Here is a 27,350-nt window from a genome sequence, read left to right as displayed (position 1 = left end):
GTGGCAAGAGGTTGAGAAGTTCAAGGATCCATCCTGCCTTGTATCAACGGTTTAGGCTGGTGGTGGTGGTATAATGGTGTGGGGGATATTTTCTTGGCACACTTTGGGCCCCTTAGTACCATTTGAGCATCGTGTCAACGCCACAGCCTACCTGAGTATTGTTGCTGACCATGTCCATCCCTTTATGACCACAGTGTAGCCATCTTCTGATGGTTACTTCCAATAGGATAACGCTCCATGTCATAAAGCACGAATCATCTCAGACTGGTTTCTTGAACATGACAATGAGTTCACTGGACTCAAATGGCCTCCACAGTCACCAGATATCACTCCAATAGAGCACCTTTGGGATGTGGTGGAATGAGAAATTCGCATCATGGATGCAGCTGACAAATCTGCAGCATCTGTGTGATGCTATCATGTCAATATGAACCAAACTCTGAGGAATGTTTCAGGTACCTTGTTGAATCTATGCCATGAAGGATAAGTAGTAGTAAATGTCTGGTTCAGTACATAAGTGAGAGGACAAATTGAACACAGCCTAAACGTGCTTTAATAAGCACATACATATGTATCAAAGAGAACCATTGGGCAAAATCACAAATTTCATAACAAGTTTTTGACTTTTAACATACAGCTTTAATTATATTAAATGGATCAATGTCTTTTCCCATATGGCAGAAAACTGATTTATATGAATATTTGATATTTTGCCAATTTTAATTTTGTCTGAAGGAAGATCTACACAAACATGGCCACTTCATAAACAGAACAGTGAGTGTTAGAACTATAAATAATGTTGAAATGCTGCCACCAGAAAGGATCTGGTATAATCTAACTACATACTGCCATTTTTGTCACAACAACCCAACAATATAGTTCTGATAGAGTATTTGTGTGGAGAGGAAGGGAGCTGCTTGCTCAGCCTGTAGAGAAGATCAACAGCAGATTTTAGGGAGTATCCAACAAATCGGTTTTAAATGCCCCAAACAGAAACAACATACATACTGCCGTCTGATAAATGTTTAATGTTTTAACAGTTTCAACAATTTAGTCTTATCTTACATCAATGAATACAGAAGTCAGTTCTTTTTCCATAAGTGGCTGTAGTTGTCCACCTTAAAGTCATCTTCGTAAAAATCTACCATCTGCGTTTTGGTCTTCTTCACTTCCCTTCTTTTCTGGCGAGCGCGGCGTTCCTTTTCAGACAGAGCAGACAGGTTTACAGGCACCTTTCAAAAACACACCAAAAAGCACAATTTAGCTTTACATCCAAGCTCATCTACCAACTGATCTTTATGATCTGTTTGGATCATGATGAGATGTGTGGTCCAAATTGTCATAGATACCTTTTTAACCTTGACAAAACTCTTAACAATAGCCCCTTTTCCATTGCCTATACAAAGCCCTAGGCTAAGATAAGATAAGCTAAGCTAACCAGGCTGTTGGACAGGAACTTCCCCACTAACTGCTGCCTGATCTCAGCCCGGCACTCTGGGATTTCCTGCTAAAAGTTATGAACGTGAATGTAAAGCATTTAATAGCTATGTGGTGAATTATCGCAAGTACCAGAAAATAAAACGGAATATTTTTCGCCAGAAATTTGAGACATTTTAAGTTATTGTTGGCATTAATTATAAACTGTTTTGCCACAGTTCTGTAAAATCTATGTTTTAATGCACTGCTGATGATCAGAGCACTTTAAATTGTCCATGTACATAAACAATACACATTTTCCTAAGACTGTTTTCATGTAAACCTGACTAAGGGGCATATGAACTCTGATATTTTTAATTTTTCATAGTTCTATCCCAACTTATACTATCAACTACCATCTTCTACTTTGTATAAATATTTGCTTATGATTACAAAGTCATGGTATCAATTCCCTGTAATTCTGGACTGATCATTAGTTTTTTATTTCTATAAATAAATATTTTACTAAAAACGTGTAGTTATCTGACATGAGTTTACCTGATGATAAAAGAAAAATAAGTGTGTTAAGTGCTTAGTAGTTACTGTAAATGAATCAGTTGGGTTAGGGTTTAGTTGTAAAGCAACAACTCCAGATGCAGATTGGTAAAACATTTTATGTAAATCTGTTAAATCCATTAAAACCGTTAATAGCAAGGCAACCCCACGATCCAAAGGATGTGATTTGCAGAGAAACAAGAAACACAACAGCTCAGACTGCTGCTCTGTTTATGGTTATTGTCAGACTAGAGTGAAAGAAGGGAGCCAGAGAAAGTTCTGGGCAGCGAGACCTGAAGGGCTGTGGATCAGTACCGGAGAGAGAGGGAAGCTGTGCCGTACGAAATGGAAGGATACAAGTGGATAGAGGATGAATGAGGGTAAGCCAACGCTGCCTAGTGCTACCTTGCTGTAATAGTGCTCATATACACAATATGCCTAGCAGAAAACATTTTAACAGTTGAAGATATTAGTTGTTGAAATACTCTGTGACTAGTGACTCAGGACCCTAACCAATCAGTGACTGACATTCTTCTGACGTCACGTTTTAGGTGCGACTCGGTTGAACGGTTGGAACCACAAACAAGTGGGTACTAAAAATAGTAATGGAAAAGTCAAAAAAGTGGGTGGGGTGGGGGGCAGATTTATTTTGTCAGGCAAGTCATGAGATGAAGCCATTTATACCCACCCTTTTGTGTAGAAAGCTTTACCGTTAGCGATCACACACGGAGAGGGAGGCCAGATGTCAGTCAAAGGGCATAGCGGCCTAATTTCAGCGTAGCAGCCCGCTACACTGAAAATTACGAAATCCATCAATGCTATTGAATTTGGGAAAGCTCAAAGTAAGACTTCCAAAATCATTGAACAAACTACAATAAAAAAATATATATAACTTCCTAAACAATAAAATATCTGGGAATAAAAAACAGAAATGACTAAGGTTGTGTGCTAAACTAAATGATATTTATCTAAAGAAAGCTAAGGGGGATTATGTGAGATCCAGGGCTAAATGAATAGAGGAGGAGGAAGGAAGTTCTGCCTATTTTTGTTGTTTGGAAAACGGGAGACAAGAAAATCTATTTCGACTTTATTTATATATAAATGGGTAGATTACAGCTAATCCCTCTGAAATTACCAAATAAATTGTATAATCCAAACTATATTCTTTAAACCTTTGATGACATGAAGCTCTTCTTTGATTTAATACACTATCTAGTCTCCCGCTTCGAATGTGACTTCTCTCAGCTCTGCGATGCAAATATTAATTTTTCTGAACTAGACAAAGCAGTAGCAAGTTTATCATTAAATAAATCCCATGGCTGTGACGGCCTTACAGTCCACTTTTAAAAACATTTTTAGGATGCTTTAAGATAACCCTTTTATTTACTCTATTCCTCATATAATCAATTTAAAAAACAAAGAATTGGTTCATAACACATCACATCTGTCAACATTCTGTATAGCAAGCATCTTTCTCCTAATCCCATCAAGGGACCACCTGTGTTTTGTCATCAATATGAACAATTAATTTAGTTCTAATTACTTCCAAAATCTTTTATGGAAATTGTGTGTAGTTTCCTTAAGTATTTATTGCTCGTATTTTCTTTTTTATTTATTTATTGATTGACAAATTTGTGTAGTTCAGTCATTTTAACCATGATTGTATAACCTTTGTTTTTAGTAAGAACATTGCGCTATGTTCAGAGACAACAGATGAAAAATAGCGTTTTGCTAATTGTGCTGCGGTTTTATAGATTAATTAATGTGCAATGTCCCTACAAAATAAAAAAAATGATGACAGAAGCCATAAATAATCCTTTCCTTCCAATTACAATGAAACGGCGTTATAACATTTATCCCAAAAGCCGGTTAGGACCATACTATTTTAGATAATTTAATACATTATTAAATACTCATTATTACATTTTCACTTTGGTTTTTGCAAACATGCATCAAATTATCAGTGACACACAATCTGGTTTTATGAAGGGAAGATCTATTCATAACAACATTCGTTTTATACAGGACTTGATTACACCTATATTATAGAAGATGTCTGCTTCATTCACTTTTTGGATTTTTTTCAAGGCTTTTGATTCCATCGAGCACCCTTTTATATTTCATAGCTTGAAACTTTTTGGTTTTGGAACTCGCTTTCAGAATATCAAAAAATGTCTGTTTCACTGTGGAAGTGGAACTTCCCCTCGATTCTGTGTAGAACAAGGAATTAAACAAGGTTGTCCTAACTCGCCTTTTCTTTTTATAATGGCTGCTGAGGTGCTGTGTATTTTTAATCAAAAAGTCTAATATTACACTTCTTAACGTATTAGGTAAACAATTTATTATAAGCCAATTGGCTGATGATGACACTATTTTCATGGAAAATATAAAAAGGAAACCCCCAAAGTTGGTCAAATTATTAAAATTATTTCAAAAGCTTCTGGTCTTAAATTGAATCTAAACAAATGTGAACTAATGTCTGTTTATCCTATTCGTCTTACTGAGGCCTTTAATATCCCAATCAAAACCTCTGTCAAATATTTGGGTATTTTTATTTCTAGAAATCCAGATTAAAGTGAAAAACAAAATATATGGAAGGTAATTAAGGAATGTCAATCTAGACTCAATTTATTGTTATTAAGGGACATTAGTTTATGGGGCAGAATTTATTTAACCAAAATGGAATCCTTATCTAGATGTATTTATCAATCTTACTCAGTGTTTCCCAAACAAGGCAATAAAATAAATCAATCAGATTAACTATACATTTGTATGGAAATAAAATGATACACTACACTGAGAAAACAAACATGACTAAATGTTATGAAGATGGAGGACTTCAGACTATAGATTTTGATTTCATGAATGGAACCCTTATTGTTTAAAACTGTGTCTTAACTCTAGAAATCTATGGTTTCATATTCCCAAGATTACTTTTAAGAAAATGGGCAGAAGCGAATTTGTCCTGAGTTGTGATTTTATGGTTTAGCATCTCCCCGTAAAACATTTAAAGTTTGATCAGCAAGTATTGTTGTACTGGAAAATTCTGTATAATAATGGTTTCACCCCACACAATATCCCAATATGGAATAATCGCTATATCACAGTAAAATACAGATAGTTGGTAAATAAGGACTGGATGGAAAAATGTATTTGGTCGATATGGCATCTAGTCGATAAGTCTGGTCAATTTTTAATCATACAATGCTTTTTGCTGCAAATACAACTGACAAACGGGCTAATAGTTTAATAACTAATTATTAAACTATTATTCCTAAAGCTACATTATCCCTGGTTGCAGGTGCTCTGGCTCATTCAACCATTGTTCCCTGATTACCATAATGCTTGATTGCTGTTAAAACAACTGAGCATTTATTTTTCCACTGCATATATGTTGAGGCACTCTGGACAGACATTTTTGACTGGTTATTCCCTAAAATTCCCTCTCTTAAAATGTTCTCTGACAGAGACATCAGTGACTTTCTTATAAACATATGATCATTTCCCTGATCATTTAACCTCACGCTTTTTTATTGTTCCTTTTTTGTTTGTAAATTAACCTGTTGGTCCATGTATATGTTTGCCTGATAGATAGCACTATATGTTTTACAAATGCGCTTAATATGACCTTCTCTAAACCTCTGAATGCATATGTCCAACTGTTCAGTGTTTCAGTATTTTTTGCACAACTTTGTGTTCTCTAACAAGGAGCTTAATGGCAAAATTTATCAAAATTCATTAAACAGGTGTTTAATCCATGAATCGACCAATACATTTCCTGGTTTTTTCAGAATTGGTATGTAAACAGTCCTCATCATGCCATTTACAATTTGACATCATAGGACCAAGATGACACCTAACAATTGATCAACAGTACCTCACCATTGCAAGGCTTCAAACATGATGTTCTCAGATGAAAGTGGCCAGAGCTCCACGTATCAGAACAGAAATACAGAGAGACTGGAAGAGTCCCAGAAAGGCATACAGGGGTTGGACAATGAAACTGAAACAGCTGTCATTTTAGTGTGGGAGGTTTCATGGCTAAATTGGACCAGCCTTGTAGCCAGTCTTCATTGATTGCACATTGCACCAGTAAGAGCAGAGTGTGAAGGTTCAATTAGCAGGGTAAGAGCACAGTTTTGCTCAAAATATTGAAATGCACACAACATTATGGGTGACATACCAGAGTTCAAAAGAGGACAAATTGTTGGTGCACGTCTTGCTGGCGCATCTGTGACCAAGACAGCAAGTCTTTGTGATGTATCAAGAGCCACGGTATCCAGGGTAATGTCAGCATACCACCAAGAAGGACGAACCACATCCAACAGGATTAACTGTGGACGCAAGAGGAAGCTGTCTGAAAGGGATGTTCGGGTGCTAACCCGGATTGTATCCAAAAAACATAAAACTACAGCTGCCCAAATCACGGTAGAATTAAATGTGCACCTCAACTCTCCTGTTTCCACCAGAACTGTCCGTCGGGAGCTCCACAGGGTCAATATACACGGCCGGGCTGCTATAGACAAACCTTTGGTCACTCATGCCAATGCCAAACGTCGGTTTCAATGTGGCAAGGAGCGCAAATCTTGGGCTGTGGACAATGTGAAACATGTATTGTTCTCTGATGAGTCCACCTTTACTGTTTTCCCCACATCTGGGAGAGTTACGTTGTGGAGAAGCCCCAAAAAAGCGTACCACCCAGACTGTTGCATGCCCAGAGTGAAGCATGGGGGTGGATCAGTGATGGTTTGGGCTGACATATCATGGCATTCCCTTGGCCCAATACTTGTGCTAGATGGGCGCCTCACTGCCAAGGACTACCGAACCATTCTTGAGGACCATGTGCATCCAATGGTTCAAACATTGTATCCTGAAGGTGGTGCCGTGTATCAGGATGACAATGCACCAATACACACAGCAAGACTGGTGAAAGATTGGTTTGATGAACATGAAAGTGAAGTTGAACATCTCCCATGGCCTGCACAGTCACCAGATCTAAATATTATTGAGCCACTTTGGGGTGTTTTGGAGGAGTGAGTCAGGAAACGTTTTCCTCCACCAGTATCACGTAGTGACCTGGACACTATCCTGCAAGAAGAATGGCTTAAAATTCCTCTGACCACTGTGCAGGACTTGTATATGTCATTCCCAAGACGAATTGATGCTGTATTGGCTGCAAAAGGAGGCCCTACACCATACTAATAAATGATTGTGGTCTAAAACCAGGTGTTTCAGTTTCATTGTCCAACCTCTGTTGCTAAACCTTAATGGCAAAATGACCAAATAAAATGCCAAGCTCTATAGAACATGATAAACAATAAGGAAATAATAAAAACTGACACAAAAACCCCCAAAACCCAAACACCAAAGGAATGTAACACCTGCTCTTTTTGACCATTTCAATAAGTTTGATGTAGCTGAGTACTCTGCTCCTGAGAAAAAAAATCCATCCCCTGTAGAAGTGGACGTCCTTTTGCCACATCCCACTGATGACCACTTAATTGTGAACACTGCCCTATGCAACCGGATGATGAATGCCACTCAACTCCAGAGATTTAAGGGAGTTGAGAGAAACCCAAGTGTCACATTAGACCATTAGAAACCGTTTACATCAGCGTGGTCTGCGTACTAGACAACCTGCGTGAGAACCTGACCACACCACCAGGCATCATCCTCATCTTGCATGGGCCAGGGAGTATTTGAAAAAAGTGGGAACAAGTCGGCAAAGCGCAAATGGAGAAACATTTTTTTTTTATTGCAAAATGTGCAAAAGTTGAAGTTATGTAGCAACCACTAGGTGCTCTAAATGACAGTTTCGGGGTTTTAAAAAGGTACATTTTGTGTTTAAACTCTGCCTGTTTTCAGCGTAAAATCCAGCCAGCCTGCATCTGCATATCGGGGAAGGAAAACCCACAGCTCATTTATATAGCGACTTTGTTTGGCTCCGTGCTGGCTTTTGTGATGCGTGTCGGCCAATAAGCTGCGTGCTTGAAGTAAGCAAATGGGTACTTAAAGCTGCTGCTATTTGAAAAAAAAAGTTTCTTCAAGATGGACCAAGCTGAACACATTGGCCAAAAACTGAACAGCAACTGTTATAGCGCTTCGCTATGGGAGTACATGTTCACCAGGACCGATGACGACGCCAGACTCTTCAGATTCTGAATCAGAAGGAGATGAAGCAGAAGAAATTGATGATAGCTACTGCATAACTCTGGAGAACATTCCTAGTTCCCAGCTGACGTTAAGCCAAGACGAGGATGACAAAGAAAGCTTTGAACTGGCAGCAGAGGAGCTAGAACATAAGATATCAGAAACTATTGCCATCACAACATTTGAAGACGTCAGAGACAGCGAAATGGAGAAGATCCGTAACTTTGACTGTAAATGCTACGGGAGGAGAAAGAAGAATTCTTCACTAAGGACAGAGTCCTGTAGCCGCAAACTTTCTCCAGAGTTCATGTACAACATACAGATGGATTACTTAGCAGCAGAAAGGGTGTGGCAGGACATGAGAATAATTGGACATCTTGAAGCAAAGTGGTGTAACAGTAGAAACTTCAGTGATGACAACATCCACCGAGAAGACACCAACGAAAAGAAAACACGCCAGGACAATTCATTTGATTGGAAGCATCAAAGTATGCAGGAATACCTTTCAGTTACTCACGGGGTGAGTTTGACGACTTTTTAAATAAACTATTATGATGCATCATGTTGAAAATAAGTCATGTATTTTCAGCAACACGGACAAGTTCACGTAACCTGACCAGTCAAATATTAAAAGCTGAGAGAAATATTTCCTTTGTTTCCCTCGTTCAGAATTTCCCCAGAATTCCCCCTGTTCAGAAACACCTATTCAAAAAGTGTAAACTATTGGCCCACAGCTCTATTCATACCTGCATTCTGATCAGACACACACATTGATCACCAACCCCCAAACTGCTTTCTTATTGTCCCACATGCTGAGTGATCACTTGCTGCAACCTGGAAGACTAGTTGGATTTCTTTGTATTTCAAAATGGCCCATAAACCACTTTATTTGAAAAGTTCCTTTAAAAACAAAAAATTAAAAAGAGCAGAAATAACAATGTTTCAACATGATAATTTCAGACCAAGTTGCAGTCATGATGCAATTTTCAGAAACAAATAACATGCAGAAAAAAAACTGAAACAGTTGACATTTCTCAATTTAGTAAATGTCGTTTTTTTTACTTAGTTGTACTTGTGTGTGTGTTACCGTAAAACTCGGTGTTGTAATTGTTAGGACAGTTGTGAAATGCACACACATATTGTAATGCAGTGCTGTAAACTATCTATTCGTTTTCCACAAGTTTGACATCATTGGAAAGCTTAGACTCCACTCTTTCAGGATCTGTAAATAACTCAAAGTGGCCCCAGGTAGATTTGTTCCTGGTTTTGCCATGACCAGTCATATTTATGCTGGACGAGGGACTGGGGTGGGCCTCAGTGCTGTTCTCTGATGAAATTTGATTCACACTGAGCAGAAATGATGTTGGAAACATCAAAGAGAGCATTACGCATCAGCCACTGTTGTCACCAGACAACAGGTGTTATAGTGAGGGCAGGTGCGTCTAGTCAATACAGAACTGCCCTACACTTTGTGAACGGTACAGTGACAAGCCCATACTACCTGAATAACCTCATTAATCCTATCATTGTGTCCCTGCATAAACAACCCAGGTCTAATTTCATCTTCAAGGACGACAATGCTCCAGGTCATAGAGGTTGTGTCATTAGGGAACGGATGCTGGAGACTGGGGTACCTTGAATGAAGTGGCCTGCATTTTCTCCAGACCTGTATTCCATAGAGAACCCTATGGGATCAGCTGAGATGTTGTCTAGAGGCTCCTAACTATGTAGCCCAGAACGTCAATGACTTGAGGTCCACCCTTCAAGAAGAGGGTTGCCTCTTCTTGGGATACCATGCCTCAATAGACAATAAGTCGACTTGTGAACAGCAAGAAAAATCATTGTCGAGCTGTAACTGATGCTCAAGGGAACATGACACGTTATTCAGACACTGACATTTGTTGTTGCATTATACCCACCAATGTTGGTGTTTCTTTCAATAAATAGTTTAGAATGAGAAAACCACAATTGTATACTTCTACTTAAATGCCGTACTTTAATGATTTATCACAGTAGTGTGAACTTTTTATGTTTTCCATAAATTTCACGAGAAAGCCAAATAATATATTTTATTAAGGATATTGCATTGCCATCATCACTTAAAGGTGACCTATTATACTTCCTTTTAAGCATTTGGGATAGGTCAACGGGCTACACAAAATATGCTAATTAAATTTTTCACACAAAATCGTTCTCAGATAATGAGATTTCCCCTCCTCAGTTTCCCCTTTTTGGAGCTCCTTTGAGAATGAGCTGTTTTATGGCTTTTATTAGTTTGTACCTTCATTGTTTTTTTTTCTGTTTACATTAAGCTCTACTAGATCTTCCCATCTTTTACATCTAAAACATGTATTGACATACACTACTGGAACATCAACATCCAGAAATTCAGATTCGCTTCTTTAACAAAAAATAATCTAGAAAATAGAAGCTATTCATAATAGAGAATATACCCCGCAGCTGTCCATATGGTGTAGAAACGTTGAACAGAAAATCCCTGAAAGTTACTCACCAGGACAAGCCGTCTGGGCTCCTGGTATCTGATACTGACTGTAGAGCCGTCAGGGCGGACCAGGAGCACCGGGTACTGTCGCTCATAGCTCTGCCGCCCGCAGCGGACCACCGATGTCCGGTTGGAGCTAAGCTGAGCTCCGTGACTATGGAGTAAGGAGGTCGTAACGGCAGAGAACACTGGCTGGCAACCTGGACGGGATAAGCAAGGGAGAATACAGCTACACGTACGCGCGGGCGCGCACACATACATACATACATACATACACACACACACACACACACACACACACACACTAGTAAAAAGCTGAGGTGCAGTATAGGCGCTGTTAACCCGAGCTAACATGACAACATGCTGTTTTGTAACGAGTTGAAACTCTTACCGGGTCACCGAACTGTAAGAACAGTGAAGTTTCTTGAAAAAAAGCTGAGCCATTACTAACTAGATTGAAGGAAACTCGCTCATCAATGTACAAATTCCCATCAAGCAAAGACCCTAAGGTCACACATGAGCACTAGCACATTCCCTTCTTCGTCTTTCGGAATTTAGTGTCGGTTGATAAACCAACTTAAGGTTAATTTGCCGCCATCTATCGAAGTGGAGTGTGGACGTGCTTCCTCTTCTTCATAGTTATATTGTCTTCTTCTTCTTCTTCTTCTGTGTTGTTTTTTGGCAGTTGGCAAATAACTTGAAGATGTGCATTACCGCCACCAACTGGTATGGAGTGTGGTTCTTCATGGTTTTAAATCTTATTTACTATTACAACAATCAAATTCTATTTATTAATTTAGTGCTTTTGAAAAATCTAATTATAATTTGAATATGTTTGCTACCTAAACTTCTTTGCAAAGTATCTCTCAATATAAAATTTTCTTTAATACCTACAAATTCTCTCCTTAAAATTGTTCTTTCTTGTTCATATTTCTGACACTTCAATATTACATGGTCTATTGTTTCCTCCTCTCCACAATAATCACATTTTCCTGTATTATGTTTCTTTATCTTGAACAATGTAGAATTAAGTCCTGTATGTCCTAGTCTTAATCTTGTAATTAATCTTTCCTCTTTTCTACTCCTTCTTCCTGTTCTTACTTCTCCTACTATCTTGTTGATTCTGTAAAACCATCTTCCTTTCTTTTCTTCATCCCACCTTTTTTGCCACTCTTTCCTGATTCTCTGTTTAATTATATTTCTTGCCTCTGACCTACTAATATTTATTATAAAGCTAATGTTGTTTTGTGTTGCCTTCTTTGCCATCCTGTCCGCCTTCTCATTCCCTCCAACTCCTACATGTGCTGGTACCCATAAAAACACTAATATTAATCCCATTCTATGTATTCTAAATAAAGTAAGTTTTATTTCCAACAAAATGTCTGGTCTACCCTCTGAATGATTATGTTTTAAACTTAATAATGCTGAACTTGAGTCTGAACAAATGATTGTTTTTAATGGTTTTATATCCTCCACCCACTGCACTGCTAACAATATTGCTAATAATTCTCCTGAATATACTGATAATCCATCTGTAATTCTTTTTCCTACTTTTATTTTAAATTCTGGTATTACAAATGCTACTCCTATTTTTTCATCTGTTTTTGATGCGTCTGTGTAAATCTGGACATAATGATAGTAATTGTTTATATATTCTTGTATTATACTTGAATCTAATCTACATTTCGTATCCTTTTTCTTTTTCATCAATGCCATATCCACCACTGCTTCTGGTAACAGCCACGGTGGCACTACTGGCAAAGGCAACATTAAACTTATTTCTTTTTCATATATTTGAAATTTTTCTGCTATATTATTGATAATCCAACCAAAACTCTTAACTTGTTTTTGTTCTTTTTCCCAGCATGGTTTTAAAATATCACGTGTGGGATGATCCGGATTATTGCCTTGTAAATTTATCCAGTAATTTAATGCTAACTGTTTCCTTCTTAAATCTAATGGCATCTCTCCCATCTCTACCTGAAGTGCTGCTATTGGACTGGTTCTGATTGCTCCTGTACAAATTCTTAAAGCTTGATGTTGTATATTGTCTAATTTTATAAGATGAGTGTTTGCTGCTGATCCATAAATTATACTTCCATAATCAATATTTGATCTAATTAATCCTGTATAAATTCTTTTTAATGATGTTCGATCTGCTCCCCAATCAATACCAGCCATACATCTCATAATGTTTAATATTCTTTTGCATTTATCTATGATTTTTTCTATATGTACTTTCCATATAATTTTTTCATCAAACCATATACCTAAAAATTTTATATTTTTTACTTGTTCTAAAACTTGATTGTATAATTTTAGTTTTATATTTTCTCTTTTCCTTTTCTGTGTAAACACCATTAGTTTTGTTTTTTCCACTGAGAATTTAAATCCCCATTGATTTGCCCATTGTTCTATTCTAATAATCTCATCCTGTATTTTCTTTTCAATAAATTTGATATTACGACCCCTTTTCCATATAGCTCCATCATCTGCAAATAGTGAGCAACCGACTTCCTTACTAATATTTTTAAATACATCATTTATCATTATAGAAAACAATAACGGACTTATAATACTTCCTTGAGGAGTACCATTATCTATTATATATTTATCTGACAATTCTTGACCAATTCTTACTTGTATTGTTCTATTTGATAAAAAATCTTTAATCCAGTTAAACATTTTTCCAGTAATACCCATTTTATTTAATTTAATTAATAATCCTTCAACCCACATCATGTCATATGCTTTTTCTATATCAAAAAATACAGCTACTACATTTTCTTTGTTTATTTGTGCTCTCCTAATTTCATATTCTAAACATAATGCAGAGTCATTTGTGCTTCTCCCTTTTCTAAACCCATTTTGATTTCTAGATATATATCCATTAATATTTAAATAATATGTTAATCTATTATTAATCATTTTTTCCATTATTTTACAAATATTTGATGTTAATGCGATTGGTCTATAATTTTCTGGTTTTGTGTTATCTTTTCCTGGTTTAGCTATTGGAATAATTATTGCTTCCTTCCAGCTCTGTGGCAGCTCTCCCTCCTCCCAGACTTTATTGTATAATTCTAATATTTTGTCTTTTGCTTTGTCATTAAGATGTTCTATCATCGTATAGTAAATTTGATCTTTTCCAGGTGATGTATTTTTTGTTTTCCTGGTTACAAAGTTCAATTCTCCTTGTGTAAATGGTTCATTTATTAATTTATTTGTATCTACATTATTTTGCATTAATTCTTTATATTTCATCTTTGTGATTTCCCTACCTTTCTTTCCCTCTTCACTAATATTATTTGAACTATGAATTTTACTAAATGTTTTAGCTAATATTTCTGCTTTTTCTTTATCTTCCGTTATAGTTATATTATCTATTTTTAATATAGGATATCCATATTCTTTTCTAATACCCTTCATTCTTTTAATCGTTTTCCAAATTTGATCAATTTTTGTTTCTCTCCCTACGGTATTACAAAAGTTTCTCCAATATTCTCTTTTTGTATGTTTAATGATCTTTCTTACCTTTGCCTGCTTTCTTTTGTACTCAATTAAATTCTGATAAATTGGGTTACTTTTTAACATTTTAAATGCTTTATTTCTTAATTTTATTACTTCACTACAATCTTTTGTCCACCATGGCACAATTTTTTTATCGTTCTTTCTTCCTCCTTTTTTTATTGATTCTTCTGCAGCCTGTAATATTTTTTTACAGATATTTATATTTAAACTATTTATATCAATTGACTCATCTATTTCTTCCAATTTCTTTTGACTTAAATATTTAAATTTTTCCCAATCAGCCTTATTAAAGTTCCATCTTTTATATAATCCTGTATTCCTGTTATTTATTAATATTCCTGTTATGATTTTAATGGGGTAATGATCACTACCTACTGTTGTATCTTTGTCAATGTCCCACTCACAGTTATTAGCTAAACAATTTGATACTATTGTTAAATCAATCACAGATTCTGTACCTGTTTTTACATTAATTCTTGTTCCTTTTCCATCATTTATACATACCAAATTTTTTATTTCCATTATTTCTTCAATAACTTGTCCATTTTTATCATTACATTTTCCCCATAATGTGCTGTTAGCATTAAAATCTCCACACCAGATTACTTTTCCTTCTAAGTATCCCATTAATTCATCCATCAACTCAAATGATAATATTTTACATGGATTATAAAAATTTATTATTTTACACTTTTCCTTTTTATTGTAAATTTCAACTACTATATATTCTAACTCTTTGCCTTTTCCTAATATCTGATATTGTATCCCTTCTTTTATAAATATTCCACATCCTCCTCCACTTCCTTCTTGTCTATCCCTTCTGATACTATTATACCCTTTAAACACAAAATCTAGGTTTGGCTTTAACCATGTCTCCTGTATACATATAATTTCTGGTTTTTCTTCAATTCCATCTATATACCCTTTAAATTCCTGTCCATTAGCGATTAAACTTCTTGCATTCCACTGTAATATTATCATATATTTCTATCAGCTGGGGTTCCTCCTTGCCTTCCATCTGTTTCCAACTTTTTATTAATGTTTTCCCAAGATCCTTCTTTAAACCCTAAGAACTTTTCTGCTCCTCTGACTATTATTTTAATCTTTTCTGTTTTGTGTTTAGCCTGTTCAGTGCAGTTAATGACATAAGCTATGAATAATATCAGTTTTTCCACAGACATTGTAACATTTTCCTCTGATTCTACTTTTCTTTGTTGATAATCTTGAATCCTAATTTGACCTTCATCCCTTGATCTTTCTTTCTGTACATTTTTGACTGCTTCGGCATAGCTTATGTTTTTAGTCATTTTAATTTGTTGGATTTCTTTTGCTTTCTTCCTTACCTCACATCCCCCGAATGTAACTCTATGTTGCCCTCCACAATTGCAACATTTTTCCTGCACTTCTTCCCCACAATCTTCAATTCTGTGATCTTCTCCACACTTTGGACATCTTTGTTTTCCTTTACAGACAGCTGCTATGTGACCATATCTCTGACATTTAAAACATCTTAGTGGTGGAGGAATGAAAGGCCTCACAGAAAAACTCAGATATCCTATTTTAACATTTTGTGGCAACACCTTTTCTTCAAAATCTATTAAAATTGACAGGCTTCCTACTCTTTCACCATTTACATTTTTTGTCAGTCTTTTGAGATTTTTTACCTTTGCACCAACAATGCTTTTTTTTAACTTGTCTATATCTTCCTCCATAGGAATGCCATAAATTACCCCCCGAATGATTTTATCTTCTCCTATAATCTTCCTCTCTGTCACTGTTTTCTTGCAAATGTTTTCCACTTGTAAAGCCTTTCTTCTTTGTTCTTCAGTTTTACACACCACCAGTATATTTCCATCTCTCAAGACCTTCACCATTTCAACATCTCCTATCTTTTTTTTAATTTCTCTAGATAGTGAAATAGGACTCAGGTTCTCTTTTTCTTCTTCATTTTTTATCTTTAATATTATTTTACATTCTTCCCTTCCGATTTTCCTCCTAACTACTCTCTCTTCTTCAGAACTGTTTTCTTCCAACTCTCTTTTATTCCTTTGGCTGTCTAACATTTTCCCTTCTTCTGCTTTACCTCTTCCGCGTCCTCTCCCTCTACTTACTGGCGTCCATTCATCAAAGTCCATATTATCCTCCTGTGTATCCATTCTGAACCATTCACATACCAGTTTATGCCTTTTACTGCCACTTCCAAAAGTAAATAATTTCTACCACTGTGGGGTTCTTAGTAGACCAACGTTTTCAGATCGAAGTTTCGCGCCAAGATCCTGCCTCCAACCAATCCTTTTCCGGGTTCAACCAACAACACCGCCGACCGCCTCCCCCAGCCAGGAGAAAAACATCTAGTTATATTGTCGGATGGCAATCAACGTAATAGTGCATTACCGCCACCAACTGCCATGGAGTGTGGACCAAATTACTCTAAACAAACTCAAATCCTTTAAAAAAATTACTCTGTCTCAAGAACAAGAACATGGCTTGGTAGCTTTTATTTGTTAAAGTAATTTCTACATAGTTCCACAAGATCTAGTTTTAATTTCATATTGTTAAGGTTCTGAATGACTTGATATCTCCTATCATGATACTTCTTACAAAATAATAGAAAACATGCTCTATAGTACAATTTTGCCCACAGTCACATTTACCTGTCTGGTGTTTTCCTCCTATAAATAAAGTGCTGTTTTGTCCATAATGTCCAAGTCTGAGTTGTGAGATCATTGTCTCCTCCCTCCTTGTTTGTCTCATTTCTCCCACTTTCCTTTGGAATTTATAAAACCACCTTCCTTTCCTTTCATCCACCAATCACTTCTGCCACCTCTCCTTTTTTTTCTGTTTAATTATGCCCTTTATTTGTGTTCTCCATAACCTAATATTAATATGAACTGTGATTTGTGCTTTTCTTTGCTACCATATAATTCCCCTTAACCCCATAGTGTGCTGGTACCCATAGAAAGTGAACTGTGGGCCCCATCATACTGATTCTATGCTGTGTTTGTTGTATCTCAATTAATAAATCCAGTCTACTATGTGATTGACTGGGCTGTACACTGGCCAAAGATGATGTAGAGTCTGAACAACTGAATGATCTTAATGGCCTAAACTCTTCTACCCATTGAACTGCCAACAGCATTTCTCCTGTGTAAACTGAAACTCCATCACCAACCCTATTCGCTACTGTGGTGTAAAATTGTGGTACAATGAATGCAATTCCAACCCTATGAGCTATATTTTTTAAGTCAGTCAGTCATTTTCTACCGCTTATTCCATAGTGGGTCACGGGGGAGCTGGTGCCTATCTCCAGCAGTCTATGGGCGAGAGGCAGGGTATTTTTTAAGTGTTTGTGTATATATGATCATAATTATATTTTTAACTGATGTATTCCTGTATTGTATATGCTTTTAAAATAAAATATCTTTCCTTGTCCATCCATCCATCCATCCATCCATCCATCCATCCATCCATCCATCCATCCATTGTCTTCCGCTTATCCGGGGTCGGGTCGCTGGGGCAGCAGCCTAAGCAGAAAGACCCAGACTTCCCTCTCCCCAGCCACTTGGTCCAGCTAGTCCAGGGGAATCCCAAGGCATACCCAGGCCAGCCGAGAAACATAGTCCCTCCGGTGTGTCCTGGGTCTTCCTCTGGGCCTCCTCCCGGTGGGACGTGCCCGGAACACCTCACCAGGGAGGCGTCCAGGAGGCATCCTAACCAGATGCCTGAGCCACCTCAACTGGCTCCTCTCGACGTGGAGAAGTAGTGGCTCTACTCTGAGTCCCTCCCGGATGACCAAGCTTCTCACCTTATCTCTAAGGGAGAGCCCAGACACCCTGCGGAGGAAACTCATTTCGGCCGCTTGTATCCATGATCTCGTTCTTCCATTCATGACCCAAGGCTCATGACCATAGATGAGAGTAGGAACTTAGATCGACCAGTAAATCGAGAGTTTCGCTTTTTGACTCAGCTCTCTCTTCACCATGACAGACCAGTACAGCGCCCGCATCACTGCTGACCCAGCACCAATCCATCTGTCAATCTCCCGCTCCATTTTTCCCTCATTTGTGAACAAGAACCCAAGATACTTGAAGTCCTCCACTTGAGGCAGGACTTTCCCCCAGAACCGGAGAAGGCACTCTACCTTTTTCCGGCTCAAGACCATGGCCTTGGACTTGGAGGCACTGATTCCCATCCCGGCCGCTTCACACTCGGCTGCGAACTGCTCCAGTGAAAGCTGTAGATCACAAGCTGATGAAGCCAATAGAACCACATCATCTGCAAAAAGCAGAGACGCAATCCTACGGCCACCAAAACGAATCCCCTCAACACCTTGGTTGCACCTAGATATTCTGTCCATAAAAGTTATGAACAGAATCGGTGACAAAGGGCAACCTTGGCGGAGTCAAACCCTCACTGGAAACAAGTCCGACTTACTGCTGGCAATGCGGACCAAGCTCTAAAACTGGTTGTAACAGCCCGTATCAAAGGGCCTGGTACCCCGTACTCCCGGAGCACCCCCCACAAGATTCCCCAAGGGACACGGTCAAAAGCCTTCTCCAAGTCCACAACGCACATGTAGACTGGTTGGGTAAACTCCCATTGTTGGATGGGTGCAAAAACTGGTTATCACTCATGTAAAAACTTTGTGTTGCAAGGCACCTGCACTATGCCTTCCTCCCTGTGTGTGTGAGATCATTGTTATCTCTGTGTGAACCAGCCTCCTTTCTTTCTCACACACACACACCCTGTCTGAACTGTCTGTTGAACTGTGCATATAAATAAAGAGATAGGGTGTCAAAAACTTTGTAGTTTCACTGCAAAGTGGGCTACCCTTGCTGCAAGTAACTCTGACTGTATCGTTCTTACCTCTGAGTTGACTAAATAATACCTAACATTTATTGGTCCTTCGTAGCCGGATTAATTCAATAACCTTATTTCTCTTTGCTTTAACAGTGACTCTGGGATCCGTGGGGGAAGCCTGACGTCGAGCGAAGCACCGCTGCACAACCTCCATTAGCCGGAGTGGCTGAAAGTCCCGGTGTGTGTGAATTCACACCTGGCCAGTAGGTTATCGCCTTCCTCGGCGCGGGGTGACTCTCACAGGGTCCAGAGAGTCACCAAGAAGTCAACTCCGAGGTGAGACAGTTTTAAAATACAGTTCATAGGAAAAGTACTTAACAGTCGTTGGTAGTGCGTCGCCGGTAAGGACGCTGCATTCGGATGGTTTTATTCCACCGTGAAAGGAATAGTGACAAATTTGGTACAATCCCGCCGTGAAGGGGATTAAAGAAAACGACTGAGGATTATTCCCCTGCGAGGGAATAGAGTAAGCGCTATATAAATAAAAGAAGAAAAGTACTTAAAAGTCGTTGGTAGTGCGTCGCCGGTAAGGACGCTGCATTGGTATGGTTTTATTCCACCGTGAAAGGAATAGTGACAAATTAAGGTAGGGCCCCGCCAAGAAGGGGGCCAAATAAAACGACTAAGGGTTATTCCCCTGCGAGGGAATAGAATAAGCGCTATAAAAGTAAAAAGAACGGAGTAAATTGAGCTCATAAAATAACACCAAGTTAACTTAGAAAAATTACAAGGTACCTGAAACTAACTGTGTGACTGTGTTGTGTGTGTATGGAGGACTAAGCATTTTAAGAGAATCATAGCAGGATTCTGCTAGTCCTGTGTTTTCTTTTGCCCAGATTAAAACTACGTACTGGTGACTTTGGAGATTCAGGTCGGATTTCATTCCAGAAAATTAACACCGCTGCGAATTAGTCGCAGTAGAAGGGCGTGTTAATGTCCTCTCCTTAAAGTCTCATGCCAGTGACCTTTTATCTGGGACATTTATACTATAATTAAACTAACATAAAACATAATGGGGAAGAAACAAAGTAAACTAATTGACTTAGAAGGGGAGGTAAAGTTTATGGAGAACTATGTAAAAGGAGCAGGTATGATCTGTCATAGATGGAATAAAAAATAAAAAACATGGGTTTTTGGGCAAATTAGATACAAAGGATGTCTTAAAATTACAAGGGGATCTAAAATTAGAAATAATGAAAACTAAAAAGAGAAAAATAACAAAGAACAATGGGGAAGGGACAGAGAAAAAGTTCTGATTTAACGGAAATATGTACACGATGGCATAAAAATACGGATTTTCAGGTAACTTAATTATCACTGAAATCCTAAAACTACACGGGGATCTTAAACTGGAGATAATGCATTCAAAAGATTCAAGAGACAATAAAAAACCTTGCCAGATTATAATTTCAAAGGGGACTTTTCAGTCCCTGAGTGCAGACAGTTGATAAACAGATTAAAACAAAAAGATTAATTAAAAAAACAACAAGAGCAGCCTTTAACTGACATAACCATAATACTGAGGCCTTAAGAAAAGCACAGAAAAAAACTTTCAGCTTAACTGAAAACAAATAAGGGGGGGGCGGACCGCCACCCATCCCAGTTTAGAATACCAAGGTAGCCCCAAATTATAAAGACTAAGAGATGGTTTTAGAGGACGTGGTAAAAGAAGTTAAAAGAGGAGGTGACAATGTGGACAACATGGAAACTGTCCAACTGGACAACCCAGTGAACAATCACTAGAGAAGAGAGAACAGAATGTTGTTAAAGTAATCTGAGAGTAAAAGATTTTGTAGGCAAGCATTAGTGAGAAACAGTTGCTTTAAAAATCATTCTATGGTGTAATACTACCAACAATATCACGATAAAATGCAAAAGATTCATTTTACAGGGAAATAATTCCATATTTGGCTCAGATTGTTTGCATTCTTGATTTTTCCTCTTTGAGAGAAGTTAAATTTCAGCTCTGTGAAACGACCTTGACAAAGAGATGCAGCTGCCTGAAAACAAAGATAAAACTTCAGCAAACAGCAGAAGCCTGTCTCTGCTGAAAGGTCTGAAAAAAAGATTGTAACTCTACCCTGCATGTGTCAAACTCAAGGTCCGCGGGCCAAAACCGGACCCCAGAAGTTTAGTGATTCTCTAGAAGTAGAGCCTTTTAATATGGTGATTGTGTGCTTGAATGTTATTTTGTCAATCAATAAGCAGTTTTGTCTACATTCTGCCACAATCTGCCTTTTGAAAATGTTTTGAATCTTGCTCTTTATGTAAAAAAAAAAAGAAAAATTGGCTAAAGTCTGCAGACACAAAATGAACCTGGATTGAAGCTCTAACTATGTTTATTTAATCTGAGATCTTCTCCAAATGCAACAGTATATGTCAGTCTACATGAGATACTAACAACTTCACCTACTGATATAATATAAAGATGTGAGTGAATATGTGAAACAAACAATGATGAAAGTTTTTCAACAGGTGATGCTCATCCAGGAGGAAGACAGTGTTCCTAGGAAATGCAGCTCATTCATTAACAATACATTTCTCTCCTATAGGTGGAAGTTTTGCTGACTAATCATAGGCTGGATCTATGAAACATTATGTGCACAGACCAAATGACCAAGGTTCTGACTGACTTATGAACCTCACTGACCTGACAATGATAACATGACACCCAACAGATAATACCTTTAAGGTGGACCCACTAAGACCACCTTATTGATTCTTGGTGAATAAAAAAGAATTGAAGCGTTCAAAACAGACCTTGTGGAAACAAAAGGGGTTATGAGGAAACAATGTGCATTTTAAGAATAATAGAAGTCAAATTATGTTCAAATTTTTGCAAATAAAATGACTCTGACAGAGAAATAAGTAAGTAGTGTGTGAATGTGTGTGAATGGGAATGACTGATTTCATTGTAATGCATCTTTGAGGGACTTTAAAAGCGCTAATAAAGGTCTGATGTTCTGATGATCTTTGCCAAATTTATATCTTAATAAGGTTTCCAGAATCTTTTCCGAAAAATTATATAAAGATGGCAAAGGTTCTACCTGTATTGAAAATACTGATAACCATAAGACAGCTCATAGACCCGTCTTCAATTTTTCATAATTCTTTTACAAACAGGTTATTTAAACTTTCATGTGACCAAATGTCTGTGTTTGACTTTCTGTTTTTGTGAAATAAATGTCTGATTCATGTTATGTAAAAATTAGAGTCCTCAACAGTACCATAATAATATTAGGTCAGTTCTCTATGGTAAAACAAAAAGATTTTAACAGACGTTTAGACGTTTTCCAGTCAGGTTCAAAATGATTGAATTACACTCAAACTTAGATGACAATGAACCTTAACAGAATTACTGGACTGAAATAGAGAAAACTTGAGTTAATTGAAATAAACTTTAGTTACTTGAACTAAATACAAAGCTGACTGAAACTGTATGTTGTATCTATAAAACTGGGTAAGATAAACTAAGATTATAAGATATAATATGCCCTTCATTTTTTGTGTTCATCAGTGAGTGAGTTTTTATTTTTTATTTTTAATAAGAACTAAACCAAGCATTATTTATAATAATAGCAACTACCAAAAATATTGATCTCATTTTTAAATGTAATAAGGACTTACTTTATAAAATATGATAAAAAAGAATAATAAGAATTTGGAAAAACAGAGGCTTTAAACCTCTGCAGGAACAGCACTGACACTGTCAAAGGTAGATCCTAATACAGGAATCTGGAAGCTCACTCTAGGGTGGACAGTCAAAGTCCATCCAAGGACACATTTAGATGAGGCAGAGGGACAAATACAGGGCTTAGCTGAGAGCAAAGAGAGCAACATGCATCCTGCCCTAGCTGCTGTCCCACCTGAACTGTGGTCCCAATCATCAACTGATGTAGGGCTTATAAAGGGGTTCCCACCATACAAGGTTAAAACTAATATCTGAAAAAAGGCCATTAGTCCGCCAATACCCCTTAAAGCCAGAAGCTGAAGAAGGTACTAAGCCAGTAATACAAGATATGTTGAAGTCAGGAATATTAAGAGAAGCACCTGACGCTACATGCAAGGCATATCACACTGACATCGCTATTATTATCACAGCCAAACATAACTCTAAAAAGATGTGCCCTTTAAATCCAAGTACTCTAATACCTACTGCAGAAGATGGAAAACCACATTCTTATAAAGCAAAAGTTGAAGAAGACACAAAACCCAGACAAGACATTTCTCAAACCCTTATACCAGATTCATGCGTTGTGTTTGTAGATGGCTCAGCATCTAAAGATGAATATGGAAAGAATAAAGTTGGTTATGCAGTAACAACCATTGACAGAATAATAGAAGCTAAATCTCTACCCAATACATGCTCAGCCCAAACAGCAGAATTATATGCTGTAGTAAGAGCATGTGAATTACATGAGGGACAAATACTTACTATATACACAGACAGCCAATAAGTTTTCGGATCAGTACATCACCATGCTAAGATTTGGCAAAATAGAGGTTTTAAAACATCATCAGGGACAGAACTAACTCATTTCAACCTATTAAAGAGAAAATGTCAGATCTGCTATTTATAGACACAGACGTGCTGAAAGACGCCCAACAGTCAGCACCCAAGACAGAAATAAAGGCCTGGCTAAAGAGAGGAGCACAGAAAAAAGATGACATCTATCAGATAGAAGATAAACCAATCCTCCCAAAAAATTTATACAACACAGCGGCTACAGTGACACATTGGGAAGACCCACGTGTCAAGGGGGGAATATGTCACATCTGGTAAAGCATTAATGCTACACTATAAATATTTCTGACTATGCAAAGAAGTTTTGCAGATTATGCATAATTTGTTGCAAACACGGGGGAAGAAATATTGCCTAGTTGTAATAGATGAACCTAGTGACACATTTCTTCCCCACATATGGTATCCCACAGATTATAAGGTCAGATAATGGAACTCATTTTGTAAATAAATTAATATAACTAAGTTCTAATGCATTAGGGTTTCAGTTAAAGATTAAGGAAAACAATGGAAGAAACAGGGAGGCCATGGCCCAAATGCCTATCCCTGGTTAAATTATGGATGAGAATAACTCCAAATCAAACTGGTCTTACTCCATTTGCCACCTACTGTACATCATTGTATAACTCCACCCACTATATTCTGAGCCTGAGATCACGTGACACCAAGTCGCTGATGTAAATTTGTACTCTCAAAGAAATAGTACATGGCTGACCGTTTTCTCTGCCTTCTGACATGAATGAAATAGAGAAAGCACAACAGGAAACTTCATTAGCTGAGTGGATGAATAAAATGTTGCAGACAAAAGAAGAACAAATGTCCAGTGGTCTGCCGATAATCTCTGCTCCTATCCCACAGAATGACCTGAGGCCTGGAGACCTGGTCCTGATTAAGACACTCCACCGGAAGGATTGGAGCACTCCTCGGTGGAAAGGGCCGTTTCAAATACTCCTGACAACGCCCACAGCTCTGAAAATAGCAGAGAGGCCTTCCTGGATCCATAAAAGCCACTGTAAGCCAGTTTTGCCGTTACAGGAGCCAAACCAACCGACGGGGTAGCAGAGGAAGTCCGGGTTCAAAGGAGTTGGAGGACCCTTATGGCCCCGCGTCTCCAACCGGTGAAGAAAACAGCTGATCTGCGCCCAATTATAAAATGGCTCTCTGTAACATGTGGACAGGACTGATAAGCCTGAGCTTAATTCTGGTAGCAGGACTCTTTCTCTATCTAAAGCAGGATCCACAGGAGGTGATACCGCACCAGAAGAGATGGACATCAGACGGGACCCATCTCAGACCACTGACGGAAGGACATGACACACACCCATTTCTGCAAAATTACTGGTATCGTTATGTGTATGACACAGCTAAAACTCAAAATAAAACTGATTGTTATGTGTGTTCTATAATGCCCGTGCATTCCCAAGGCCCCACCATATATGTCAAAGCTATGAACCTCACCGAGACAAGTTGCGCCATATCAATGGGCCTGATAGGATATACAAATAAAAGTTATTTCTTATGCCAGACCAATCTTTCAGTAACCAGAGATTAAATTACAGTTGTGACCCAGAAAACTGCACTTGCGACAGAGAACAATGGCAACCTCTCAACATTACAGGGAAATCAGAACCATTCAAAGCATATGTAACAGATCCCGGAAACCATCGACACTGTATAAGACAAAATATTACAGGGAATCATACTCATTTTGTAGGGAATACTACTGAATGTAACTACTTCTACACTTACAGGAATCCCCCAGTGGGCCCACCACCTGCAGGGGGAACCGTGAGGGACCGGTGCAAAGAGGATTGGGTGGCGGACGAAGGTGGAGACCTCAACGGCCCGATCCCCGGATGCTTAGGCTGGCTCTAGGGACGTGGAATGTCACCTCGCTGGGGGGGAAGGAGCCTGAGCTTGTGCGGGAGGTCGAGAGATATCGACTAGAAATAGTCGGGCTCGCCTCCACGCACAGCGTGGGCTCTGGAACCCATCTCCTTGAGAGGGGTTGGACTCTCTTCTACTCTGGAGTGGCCCACGGGGAGAGGCGGCGGGCTGGTGTGGGTTTGCTTGTTGCCCCCCAGCTCAGCCGTCTCGTGTTGGGGTTTACCCCAGTGGATGAGAGGGTTGTATCCCTGCGCCTTCGGGTTGGGGAGAGGTCTCTGACTATCATTTCAGCCTACGGGCCGAGTGGTAGTGCAGAGTACCCTGCCTTCTTGGCATCCCTGTCGGGGGTGCTGGAAAGTGCCCCTCCCGGGGACTCCATTATTCTGCTGGGGGACTTCAACGCCCACGTGGGGAACGACAGTGACACCTGGAGAGGCGTGATCGGGAGGAATGGCCTCCCCGATCTGAATCCGAGTGGTGTTTTGTTATTGGACTTCTGTGCTAGTCACGGATTGTCCATAACGAACACCATGTTCAAACATAAGGGTGTCCATCAGTGCACTTGGCACCAGGACACCCTAGGCAGGAGGTCGATGATCGACTTTGTTGTCGTATCATCAGACCTTCGGCCGCATGTTTTGGACACTCGGGTGAAGAGAGGGGCTGAGCTGTCCACTGATCATCACCTGGTGGTGAGTTGGATCCGCTGGAGGAGGAGAAAGCCGGACAGACTCGGCAGGCCCAAGCGTATAGTGAGGGTCTGCTGGGAACGCCTGGCGGAGCCCTCGGCCAGGGATGTATTCAACTCCCACCTCCGGGAGAGCTTCGACCAGATCCCGGGGGATGTTGGAGACATAGAGTCCGAGTGGACCATGTTCTCTGCATCTATTGTCGATGCTGCTGCCCATAGCTGCGGCCGTAAGGTCTGCGGTGCCTGTCGTGGCGGCAATCCCAGAACCCGGTGGTGGACACCGGCAGTAAGGGATGCTGTTAAGCTGAAGAAGGAGTCCTATCGGCTGTGGTTGGCTTGTGGGACTCCTGAGGCGGCTGACGGGTACCGTGAGGCCAAGCGTGCTGTGGCCCGGGCTGTTGCAGAGGCAAAAACTTGGGCCTGGGAAGAGTTCGGTGAGGCCATGGAGAAGGACTACCGGTTGGCCTCGAAGCGATTCTGGCAAACCGTCCGGCGCCTCAGGAGGGGGAAGCAGTGCTTTGCCAACACTGTTTATAGTGGGGGCGGGAGACTGCTGATCTCGACTGAGGACATTATCGGGCGGTGGAAGGAGTACTTCGAGGATCTCCTCAATCCTGCCATCACGCATTCCGTGGTGGAAACAGAGGCTGGGGACTCGGGGTTGGACTCTTTCATCACCCAGGCTGAAGTCACCGAGGTGGTTAAAAAGCTCCGTGGTGGCAAGGCTTCGGGGGTGGATGAGATCCGCCCTGAGTACCTCAAGTGTCTGGATGTTGTAGGGCTGTCATGGTTGACACGCCTCTTCCACATTGCGTGGCGGTCGGGGACAGTGCCTCTGGACTGGCAGACTGGGGTGGTGGTCCCCCTTTATAAGAAGGGGGACCGGAGGGTGTGTTCCAACTACAGGGGGATCACACACCTCAGCCTCCCTGGTAAGGCCTACGCCAGGGTATTGGAGAGGAGAGTCCAACCGATAGTCGAACCTCGGCTTCAGGAGGAACAGTGTGGTTTTCGTCCCAGCCGTGGAACACTGGACCAGCTCTATACCCTCTACAGGGTGCTCGAGGGTTCATGGGAGTTTGCCCAACTGGTTCACATGTGTTTTGTGGACCTGGAGAAGGCATTCGACTGTGTCCCTCGTGAGGCCCTGTGGGGGGTGCTCCAGGAGTATGGAATCGGGGGCCCTTTATTAGGGGCCATCCGGTCCCTGTACGAGCGGAGCAGGAGTTTGGTCC

The 27,350-nt window shown here is 39.4% G+C and overlaps 1 protein-coding gene across 1 annotated transcript; it reads right to left on the bottom strand.

The window, feature by feature from the left end:
- Positions 1-1,008: 1,008 nt before the first annotated feature.
- Positions 1,009-11,276, bottom strand: mrpl55 (mitochondrial ribosomal protein L55). Its single transcript, XM_047373838.1, has 3 exons — positions 11,016-11,276; positions 10,634-10,853; positions 1,009-1,232 (listed from the first exon to the last, which is right to left on the bottom strand). Exons 1-3 carry the CDS (start codon positions 11,066-11,068, stop codon positions 1,083-1,085), a joined length of 423 nt encoding a protein of 140 aa, XP_047229794.1. The 5' UTR covers positions 11,069-11,276; the 3' UTR covers positions 1,009-1,082.
- Positions 11,277-27,350: the final 16,074 nt, after the last annotated feature.

The sequence above is a fragment of the Girardinichthys multiradiatus genome, chromosome 9 (genome assembly GCF_021462225.1).
Source record: "Girardinichthys multiradiatus isolate DD_20200921_A chromosome 9, DD_fGirMul_XY1, whole genome shotgun sequence".
Lineage (NCBI taxonomy): Eukaryota > Metazoa > Chordata > Actinopteri > Cyprinodontiformes > Goodeidae > Girardinichthys > Girardinichthys multiradiatus.
This window is presented reverse-complemented; position numbering and strand designations above follow the sequence as displayed.